General features: G+C 27.3%; 2 protein-coding genes across 3 annotated transcripts; one reads left to right on the top strand and one right to left on the bottom strand.

The window, feature by feature from the left end:
* The first annotated feature begins 4794 nt into the window (after positions 1–4794).
* On the top strand, positions 4795–6558 carry Alg10 (alpha-1,2-glucosyltransferase Alg10). Its single transcript, XM_017905368.1, has 4 exons — positions 4795–4965; positions 5177–5519; positions 5603–5742; positions 5821–6558. Exons 1-4 carry the CDS (start codon positions 4795–4797, stop codon positions 6556–6558), a joined length of 1392 nt encoding a protein of 463 aa, XP_017760857.1.
* Positions 6559–6879: 321 nt separating this feature from the next.
* Positions 6880–9552, bottom strand: LOC108551159 (annexin B11). Of its 2 annotated transcripts, XM_017905199.1 has the most exons (9): positions 9377–9550; positions 9097–9155; positions 8330–8932; positions 8042–8218; positions 7765–7969; positions 7533–7685; positions 7291–7464; positions 7031–7212; positions 6880–6961 (listed from the first exon to the last, which is right to left on the bottom strand). In XM_017905199.1, exons 2-9 carry the CDS (start codon positions 9112–9114, stop codon positions 6911–6913), a joined length of 1563 nt encoding a protein of 520 aa, XP_017760688.1. In that variant the 5' UTR covers positions 9115–9155; positions 9377–9550; the 3' UTR covers positions 6880–6910. The 2 variants fall into 2 exon arrangements, with proteins under 2 accessions (XP_017760688.1, XP_017760689.1); XM_017905200.1 differs by lacking the exon at positions 8330–8932 and having other exon boundaries at positions 9377–9552.
* Positions 9553–11467: the final 1915 nt, after the last annotated feature.

Genomic DNA, 11467 nt, shown 5'->3' with positions numbered 1-11467 from the left:
TTAACCATGCATCTGACTCTATAGTGTATACAAGCTTCATTGATTTTCGATCTTGAGCGATTTTTACATAACGTTTAGATATACATAGTGTAATAACGTTCTGAATATCTCGAAAAGTGCAAAAAGCAATAATTCGTTAAGGATACGATATGGAGCACTCTGTGGCATTGCCTGTTATTTATATTAATTTTTTTTTTTTAAATAGGTATATTCATTACACTTTTTTAATACTTTTCCTCCATTTAAAACGTAAAAAAGTAAAAAAATAAATTCTATGAAAATTCCGTATAGTTACGTCCACCTTGATTTCATTTAATATCTATGCTATTATTTTTTATTCTTTAGTAAGTAATATTTTCATTAATTATTTATAGTTTAAAGAGAAACAGAAAATGTATATAATTAACTGCGTCGATCGACCCGATGATATAATTTGAATTCAAAATAAGAGGAACAACATATATTTCAATAAAACATTGATAAATTATGTTGTGATTCATATATAGCTGATTTACTGTATTGTATTATTGCAATGTACAGATACTAGAATAGCATGTATAGGCACAATTTCAAATTTGTGACGTTTGTATTACATATCGGCCTTCGGTCAATAGGATTAATTCTCTACTTTTAGTATAATTCTATTATAATAGAATTCTATCGCTTATATATGTCTGATAATAATTAATAATTTCATTGAGTAACTAAATACCTTTTTGTTGAAAATGAAAAAAGTGGATTTTGTTGTATTAATAAAACTTATAATATTTTAGTATTCATAGATTTCTAAAATAAAAAAATATAAACGATTAAAAATATATAAGAAAGGCAAATATTTTTTTTTTCTTTGTTTTCCAGTATAACATTTTTCAAATTTGTTCTTATATGAGTCCATTTATTTCATTTTCTGCCTTTATCAAATTTTGTTACACGATGAAATGAAAGTAAGGAACAATTTTTTATAGTCTTGAAGTAATGAATGATTTATTTAATACTACTAAATGAGTAATTTCTAAATTAAAAATGCAGGTAATCTTCTGATAAAATATCTGATGATATTTGTAGAAGTGAAGTAAATATGTGACAAGATGTTTTTTTTGTGAAATTTATCTGTTTTATCATAATTTAAAGATACAACATTATAAAATTTTTTCTTTATTACAATGAAAACTGAGCAGAATATAATTTTTTATATATAATTATCTATTTTTATAAACATTATTAAATTTTTTTTCGCATTATTCATATTTTTTTATGTCTTTGTGTATTTATTTTGACATTACTTCATTCTAATTAATGTTTTAATTACTTTAAATCTTCGTATTATTAGAGGGTTACCTGCTTTTAATATAATTGTACATATGCTCTTAATTTTTACGAGTTGGTTATATTCAGATCTCGGTTGTAACGCTTAAGTCTCATTAGTTCCTAAGGAGTGCTCTTTATTTGTTATCTGCACAAACTTGCTTTTCATTTTAAGATACTTGTTTTCATATCCAATCTTGTATACTTTGAAAAGTACTTTCAAGTTTAATAAACCGGTTAGGTACATATTACTCTCACAAAGGAGGGAATCGTTTAGTTTAAGATTAGTTCGTAGCATTGCAGTTGAAATTTTTAAGACTCAATGTATGATGTAAACATATTTTTATTTTAATATTTGTTTCATTGATTTATTATCATTATTACAAAGGGTTTCCTTTATCAATGAGATAACGCTAAACATGTAAATAATTTATTAGTATTCTTTGATGTTTGCTAAAGGAGTGGTTGTAGTTCTACAGAATGGAGTATATAATTTTTTTAGTGTACGTATTTAGTATTTGAGATCACATTGACTGCAGGCATTCCACAAGTGCTGATAACATTATACAATTCTTTACTCTATATAAAACAAGAACATGCCTCTTCCAACCTCGTTCTTTCTCTATTTCTCACTCTTTCTCTCAGAAAAATTGAAAACATTAAAAGCAATATTTAGAATCGAACGCGTACAAAAGTATTAAGTTACCGTGTGTTTTAAGTTTCAATAGGAGAGACAAAAGATTGAGTAAAACTAAGCGTATACCTTTTTGATACTTTTCTAGATATTGCTTTCAGTGTTAGTGTATATATTTTCGAGCGTATGTCTTTCTTTTAATTTTTTTCTTTTTTATTACATGTTAGAAAATTTTTATGACTGAAAGATACAAAATATCTCAGGTAGCCAAGTGAGTTTGAAAAATACTGTTTTATACATTTTCTGCCATTTTCCAATTGTACGCTCGGAGTTCGAAAACTTATAATTATATGTGGAAAAGAAGAAAAAATAAGTTCTTCCTTTTAGGGCTATAGTCTTCATGATATTGAGCTTAATAAATTGCTTTCGTCGAAATAAGATATATTTGCAAGTAAATAAAATGTACACGTATTAGTTTGAGTGCACTGCGTGCTAAAAGATCTATTATCACTCAATAATGTCATTTCTGATATTATTTTTTAGAACCTACAGTAATGTATGATACGTAAAGAATTATTAGGAAATGTAGGAAATATTAAGTATTAATCCATTTGCAGCAGGAAATATAGTTTAAAGTTTGTAAATTTTAAATAGATCACTTATCTAAATTAATTAATAATTTATAAAGCATTAAAGTCTATAGTGTTTTTCAATTACATTACATTATCACATTCGTCAAATACTTCCTGTTGCTAATGTATTAAACATTTATCCACTTTCTTTTTTAAGTAGTCTCAAACTGGATAATAATATTTTAATCTTAAATATTTTGTAACTCAGTTGCGATTCTTTTTTATACATTAAAATTTTTTGAAATAATTGGATCACTTTGATTTTAATATCTGCGAAATATTTATTTTATCATAACTAATCGAAATTTTTTATCCATTCCAAATAGGAGAACTTTGTATTTAGTTTAATTATCTTTAGTCAATACATTTAAAAAATATCAAAATTTTTATTCAAATATTAGGAATCTTTCTTTAATTACTTATACGATTGATTTAAAAATATATAAATTAACATTAACATGTTATTGATTAAAGTTGAAATTTTTATATTTATAAAAAGTATTTAAATAATTTTATTGCTTTGGTTACAATCTTCTATAATATGATGAAAATATGTACTTGTACATAAACTCAAAAATTACTTCTTTTTGTGCAAAAAATTATCTTTTACGCAGTTTGTATAATCCCTATTATGCTTTGTTTGGTTTAGACTGATAAAGGAAACGAAAAGAGAAGTAAGAAGAGATTAAGTATATACTTTAGTTAAGAAATTAAACGATATTAGAATTCCCACAAGGAAAATGCTCAGCTTTGTACAGTGCATACATATAAACGTATAAATTCGTGTATGTATACACACTCGTGATATATACAATTTGCCTATGTCTTTTTATGTATAATGTCTATATGTATAAAAGCATCATGTTTTACTTATACGACAGTCGCAAGAAAAAAGCTGCTTACACACACTCGTGCATTGTACTTGAACAAAACTTTGATTATTTTATATTTAGTGCATTGACAATTTATCCTGTAATTATTCTCAGGTGAAAAATGCCATAAAGTTCGATATGTACGGTGTGAATCGATTTCCTTGATTGATCAGGAAATCGCCAAATAGAATAGAATCAAACTAAACGTTGATATGTGTTATACTGATACATCGTAGCCTTTATAAATTCCATCTAAATAATACATCGAGGAGGTATTGTATACTAAACAATCATTTGAGGAGTAAAGAAGAAACTAAATTCAAAAGGGAACGGACATCATTCGACTTAATACTTAATTTGTACTGATACATTTGATAGAAACATCCATTCCCTTTTAATTTTATTTAAACATTTAATGATTTTGGACATTCATACAATTACCTGAAATCCTGGGTGTTATAAATATTATCTTAATTTAACATTTTCTGATTGAATTACAAATATTTGTAAGGATTAATATATTGATAAGTTGTTTCTTAATTCCTGTACAACATATCCCTGATAAAAAAGTATAGCAAACGAACAAACGTTGAACATTTGTTCTCGTCTATATATACATATATACTCGTCTTTTTTAAGATTTTGGTTGGACAAGATAGGAAGTAAGCACAATATTTAATTAAGAAGCATAACCTGTTAGAACAAATTTGCCTAGTATTTGCAATCTACTTATTTGTAAAATGTTAATATTTGTATTCTGCCAATATTTCTACAGATAAATGAAAAACAAAATTACTCAGATTATTTTACCCTAAATCTGAGATTAAGTTATAATAAACTTATTTACTTCAATATTATTGTGAAATTTATTTATTAAACAAGTAATATAATAAAATTTACTTCTTTAATTTTCCAAATTTATATTAAAGTAATAAATATAAACTTTTTTAATTTATTCATTCTCCCGCCTTTTTATAACCATATCTTTCATGAATCGATATGTCAACCGCTGAGTCAAAAATATTGATTTAGCGTTAACTTCAAAGCAAAAGTATTTCAATAACGTTACAAATGTAAACTGTGAGGTGCCCTAAATTAATGTTGTACGTGTTTTAAACTGCGGCGATTTGAAATAAAATGAATTGTTGAAGTGTGATTATTAAAAAATTTGGAAGTACGGTCGTGTAATGATATGTATGAATGAATTGTTCGACATAATAAATGGATACCTTCGACCAAGTGTGGGTTAAATCGGATGAATTGCTAGTGTCTATTGTGTTATAAATTGTTTTATTTTTTCAATATCTATAAATTCTAATTTTATATAATTCTTTTTTATTTCATCAATGAAATGATGAACCAATCTTTAATTAAAATCATTCAATGTACACAGAAGGTTTTAATACCATTAAGTGTTGTAATATTATTTATTTATTTGAATCGTGTGCAACCATATTATTTCATTGATGAGGTTTTTCATATACCTCAAACATTACAATATTGTGCTGGCAATTTTACACAGGTATGTTTTAATTGTTTTTAATTAATTTTTAGCTTTTATAATGTATTATATTATTTTTACCCAGAGAATAAAAATTGTTTTTAAACTAGCACATAAATATATATTCATATTTTAATGAACAAAATCTAAAAGATATGCTATTGAAAATAAAATAGTATACAAAATATTTTGAGGATCATATAAAATATATTGAGGAATATGTTATTTTTAGTGGGATCCTAAAATTACTACTTTACCTGGGTTGTACTTAATTACAACTCTAATACTGTCACCCTTAAAGCTTTGTAATATTTTTTATATGAGATGCATAAATTTACTTGGAACATTTCTGAATCTCTATCTTGCTAACAGTATAATTAAACAAATTTCAATAACTCATTGGAAGCAAAGATGGAATGATTGGATGAAACTTACCATGGCTTACAATATTATGTTCTTTCCACCTTTATTTTTTTGGCATTTTTTATATTATACAGATGTTGTATCAGTTAATACAATACTGTTAATGTTATTATTACATTTGTATAAACAATTTGCTATGGCAGCTATTATAGGTATGTATAACAATCAATGAACTGTAATATGTCAAAATCCATATTGAATTCTAAAAGTAGCTATTATTATTAATATTGTACAGGTCTTTTATCTGTGCTAATTCGACAAACAAATATTATTTGGGTTGCATTTATTACTGTGGAACATTTATTAGATTTGTTAGATCATAAAATAAATAAAGTAATTTCACATGAACAGTACAGTTCAGTAACTTATCTAAGAGTGAGTAAATTATTATTATAAAAGAAATACAAGTACTTAGTTTTATATTTGAATTGTATATTATTATATATTTTTTAGCTACTATGGAAAAAGGTAATAGAAGAAACATGTCATGGATGGAAATTATTTATAAAGTTTATCACTCAACTATGTATACAGATGCTCCCATATATTACAGTATGCTTATTGTTTGTTACTTTTGTTATATGGAACAAAGGGATTGTAATTGGAGATAAGTCAGCTCATGTTCCTACTATTCATATTCCTCAGTTGTTATATTTTTCTACTTTTCTGTTTTGTTTCTCATGGCCATATATGATTATTTATTGGAAAGACTATTTTAAATTTATTAGTAAACACTGGATATTTGCAAGTTGTGTGTTAATACTTTTAACTATAATTGTTCATTTCAATACTTTTGTTCATCCATATGTGTTAGCTGATAATAGACATTATGTATTTTATTTTTGGAACAAATTTATGGGAAGATATAAACAATTTAAATATTTTCTGATACCAGTATACTCATTTACCTTGTATACTATGTTTCATGGACTGAAACATTTAAGATTTATGACACAAATTAATTTCATTCTTATGTTTTGTACAGTACTCATTCCCCAGTTATTATTAGAACCACGTTACTTTATCATTCCATACATATTTTATCGTTTTTTGATTAAGAAACCAAAAAAATGGCAAATTATTGCAGAGTCTATAACTTCATTGATAATAAATTTTTTGCAATTTTATATTTTTGTAAATAAGGTTTTTTATTGGAATGATCAGCCTTATCCTCAAAGAATTTCATGGTGAATTAAACAATTTAAAAATTTTTCATTATACATGTTATTTGTTTAATAAATTGTAGATCTTCAAAATGTTTATATTTATTTCCATTGTATATCATTTTTACAATAACTTTTATATTCAAATTTATTTAACATTTTCTGCAAGTATGTAACTTTTGTATCTATATATAGAGTCTTATGAGATTTTTTAGGAACATCTCATTCGTTAAAGTAATTTAATGTGATAATATTTAATAGACCATTTTTATAATATACCAAGCAATAAACAAGTAAAATATAAATATAAAAATATTAATACATCAAAAATTGGTTATTAAATGCGACGAGATATAATGTCACTTTCTGTTAATGCATTTTTAAGAAACGAGTGCCAAAAGGCACTTCTTGTAATGACCAGAACAATCACCCTATAAAAGAAATTTGATCATTAAATATAACTGTCAATTTTCTTATGTTTGTATATAATGTATACTAACAGATATGAAATCTTCTAATGATTCATTGTATTTCCGCTTGAATTCTTCTTTGATTTCTCCCATGTCTACTTCGGAACGTGTGACAACCAATCTAATCAAATGATCATCATCTGTACCAAGACCCTTCATGCTTTTGTATAATTGATCGGCAAAGAAGCCGGCTCTGTTTTTAACGCATTTCACTGTAAAATTAATTTAATATAATATATTATTTCAAATTAAAAAAAACCACAGGTGAAAGTAATATAATATTTATATACCAATAGCAAGAAGGCCTTTTTTAATGTCCCCTGAGAACTCGTTTTCGATTGCAGTTTCAATAGAATGACCGGTAATATCTTCGTATTCTTGGAATATCTGTCTTAACTGAGGTACATTTCTTTGAACAAGTATCGCGTTAAATACTGATTCATCAGTTCCAAAACGGAGTTCACCTGAAGAGAGAAAAATAATTTGGTACATTTTGTCATAAAATAACTATATTACTCAAAAAGTTACATACCTCCCATCAAAAGTTGTTTGGCATCTTCTTTAGCGGCTGCGAGATCTACGTCGAATGATTCATCTCTGTTGGCACAGCTCAATGATACCATTAATCGCTTGAAATTCCCAGAAGTATCTCCTCTTAGATCATCTTCTAATGTTGTTCTATACACTAAGTCAGAAAAGGAAAAGATTATAAATTTTCAATAAAAAAAAAAAAACTATGTAAAATTATTGTGAGATAAACTTACTTGCTTCGTAAGCTTGTTTAATGACACGAATTTCATGATTAGACATAGTGCACAATACTTCGATAAGGACGCATTCATCGGTACCTATACCAACCATTGCTGAATGCAATTCTTTAGCATAAAATTGTGGTAGTGGCATCATCATTGCAAGAATTAACTTTTCAAAGTTACCCGATAATTCGGACTTCAAATCTTTTATAAGATCCTATTAAAAAGAAGTTGAATCAATTTGGAACAAATACTTTTAGTACATTACATTCAATTTTAATTTTTCTACCTTTCCATACAAAGTTTTAAATTGAACAGCAATTTCTTGGCGTTGCAGATTGTTGCGGTTAGCAAGCACGTTAATAATAGCTTTTTCATCTGTACCAAAGCCTTTCATTGCCTTCCTTAAGATTTCTGCATCTGCTCTGGCATCAAAATCATTGTATGCTACGACTGTAGGGGATAACTGCAACACAAATAAAAAATAGTATACAATATTCTTTTGAGAAAAATAATAATTAAAATGTATTAGTTATTTAAACCATATAGCCGTTTACACATCTTTGTTTAATCTCACCTTGAATGCAAATTGATTTCTCCGGGGGGTTGGGGCTGGATGAGATTGATAAGGAGAAGATATACCACTATGTGGAGAATAGAATCCTGTACCCTGCCCCCCAGGATAGCTTCCGCCTTGATAGGAGTTTGAATTATTTGAATAGACATTGGAAACAGAGGTATAAGAAGGCGTATTAACACATTCTTTTGTATCTAATGATGTATTCTGAAGATTTGGATATATGTTATAATTTTGTTGTTGTGGATATGTTGAAGGTTGATTTGAATATGCTTGTTGCATATGTTGAGATGGGTAAGTGGAAGTAGGTTGTGACATTGGTAAAGGCATTTGTTGAGGAGGAGCTCCTGGTGCTGGAGGATGACACTGGCCAGGTATGGGATGATTAGGTTGCATTGGGTAAGGACTTGAAGGATAAGGAGAATAAGGCTGTGGCATTCCAAAAGACACAGGGGGATTATTTGTAAAGCCTACATTGGCACTTTGAGAATAAGGCGGAGCACCAGGGGCAGAGGTAGCACCAGGGGCAAGGGGTATACCAGGTGAAGCCCCAAACGATGTTGGTGGTTGTACATGTCCAGGAAACTGAATCACTGGTGGTCCCTTTGATCATCAAAGTGCAAATGAAAAAATAATACAATCACACTTTTGTATATATTTTTCAATTGCTTACAGATGTGTCAACTTTTTATATCACATAAAGATGTACAAAAACATTGTTGAAAAATATATATATAATAGTAATAAGAAACAATAAATGTACTCACTTGATAACCATAACTCATTTTGCTTGCTTTGTTGCAAAACGTTCACTCGACACAAAAATCTGTAATTAGAAAATAATTATTATAATTATATAAAAAGTACGATGTCTTTTAATAATTTTGTCTAACCTAAAAAGAATAAATAAAACAATAAATAAAAGAAGAGAACGATAAAATTGGATACGCCTAGTGAGGATGTAAGTACTTGTTATGAAACAATGACAAATAAATTATCTTGATCCAAGTTTTATACCGAAATTGTACGGAAGGTTTCACAGCTTACCTAAGTTTTCACGGAAGCAGGTTCTAAAGATATCGATAGCCTTTACTTTTGTGATACAAAAATAATGACACTTACAGCGAAAAGAGATCTCACAAATATGAAATTAAGAGAAATGATGTTTCATCGGAAACTTAACAGGAAATAATAAAAGTAATCGTTTACTAGATACTGACGTCACATTGTGCAACGTAAGAACGAAATGCATTGATCAAAATGCGCATGTCCGAGCCAAAGCGCGGTAATACTAGGTGGAAATTAAAATACTTCTAAATATTATCAGCTATTCAAAACTGTTTCATTGTTTTATTTTGCCATGATAAAGATTAAATGTATCATTCACTTCTTTGTAATTGTAAAGTCATTAACACCCACACACGCAAAGTCATGATTTGCACGAAGCCATCATTATCTAACAATTATTGCTTTCACGATATATTTCCGCTTAATTAGAATATGGGCAACTTGCAGAAAACTGCAGACTCGATTCGGTTTATTAATTTTGTGTCCATAAACATTTTCACATAACTATGTGTACGTGTTCACAAACTTTGGTTAATATTAATACATTTGTAGTTTATAGTTTAAGAATTAAATCATTAATTCTTAACACAATGATTAAACAATTGTTTGTAAGAATTAAAAAAAAATATGTTAGTTCTGCGGATTTTCAAGAAAATATTTAATATACAATTATATCCGCTCGTCATTACGATAATATATTTTCAATAGCTTAATGTTTAGTTTTATATTGCTGGACTAGATAATATTCCGGATTCACATAGCAAGTTAAATTATTTCTCTTAGGTAAGAAGAGTCCAAAATTAAATCTTTTATTTAAAAACGGAAAAAGGCCTATTTTACTCGGATATTTTTCCCTATATCACTTGCATTACTTTGGTGATCAGTGGTGCATATTGATATGCAGTTTCAAAAGGTCTGTCGCAATTTCAAAATAATTTTCTACTCTCTGTATTTAATCTACGTTTTTTCATTGATCATTTAAAAATTGCATAAATTAATAAAATTTCTTCGTAAGATTTTGTTATAGACCTTTTGAAACGCTTCGTTGGATTTCATTTTTTTCCTATCTACGCATGCATTTGATATAAATTCACGTTCGATGATCGAAATCTTTTCTTTCGCGAATTGTATAACAATCGCTATCATTTCTTACAGTATTTCACAGTCGATTAAAAACTGATGTACGTAATATTTTTCTGTACTGACATCTTTTTATCTTTTTTCTTTTTTTTTCTTTTTTTTCTCCGATTTGAGACTGACTATTTCATAATACATTATAATATACACATGTAGGCAATCTTATTAAAAGTAACAGAAGATAATATAGTCTAATAATATTAAAGGAATTATAAACAAAAATCCTAAATATAAAAACAATAATAAAATAGCTTCAAGATTTTCTTTCGTTATTTCGCAAAACAGTTCGTTGTTTGACACACGTTAATAATATATTGTACAACTACAGAAATATATTCGGAAATGATATTTGTACAATAAGTATGAAAGATAATGTATATCCATCTTATCTCTTAATAAGGTGGATATAAGCCATAAAGGCATAATGAAGAATATTGAGCATGGTTTTAAAAAATTATTAATTATATAAGAGATTCGGACATACGAAAAACGAACAACTTGCAAGACAAACAACGGAAGATAATGCAAGAAGTTGTACTGGACAGTAAAGTCTTTCTCTAGTATAGATGATTCGAACGATATAGAAAGTCGTAAAATTAAATCTGCACAAAAATACAAATGTTTTAACTCCCGAAACAGCAACTTAAGATTTCTCAAAGAGATAAAGAACTCAAATATTAATCAATGTAATAGGGTATCTCTTTGGAATATCGGTTCTTCTATTGTTAGGCACTGATGATGGATCGTAGACAGTTCTTTTAAATGTATGAACTATTAAATAGATTTGAATTATAATAAATTAGTAAATAGTAATTAATAAATTAAATTAAAATTAGAAGATAACTTTAAATTAAATTAAATTAAATCAAATTAAATTAAAATTAGAAGTTCTTTCTGTTTTACTGTTTGGTTTTGAATACCATCAGTTACAAG

The sequence above is a fragment of the Eufriesea mexicana genome, unplaced genomic scaffold, assembly GCF_001483705.2.
Source record: "Eufriesea mexicana isolate 0111107269 unplaced genomic scaffold, ASM148370v2 scaffold3780, whole genome shotgun sequence".
NCBI classification, from domain to species: Eukaryota; Metazoa; Arthropoda; class Insecta; order Hymenoptera; family Apidae; genus Eufriesea; species Eufriesea mexicana.
The sequence above is the reverse complement of the archived record's forward strand: the minus strand, read 5'-3'. Positions and strand labels throughout refer to the sequence as shown.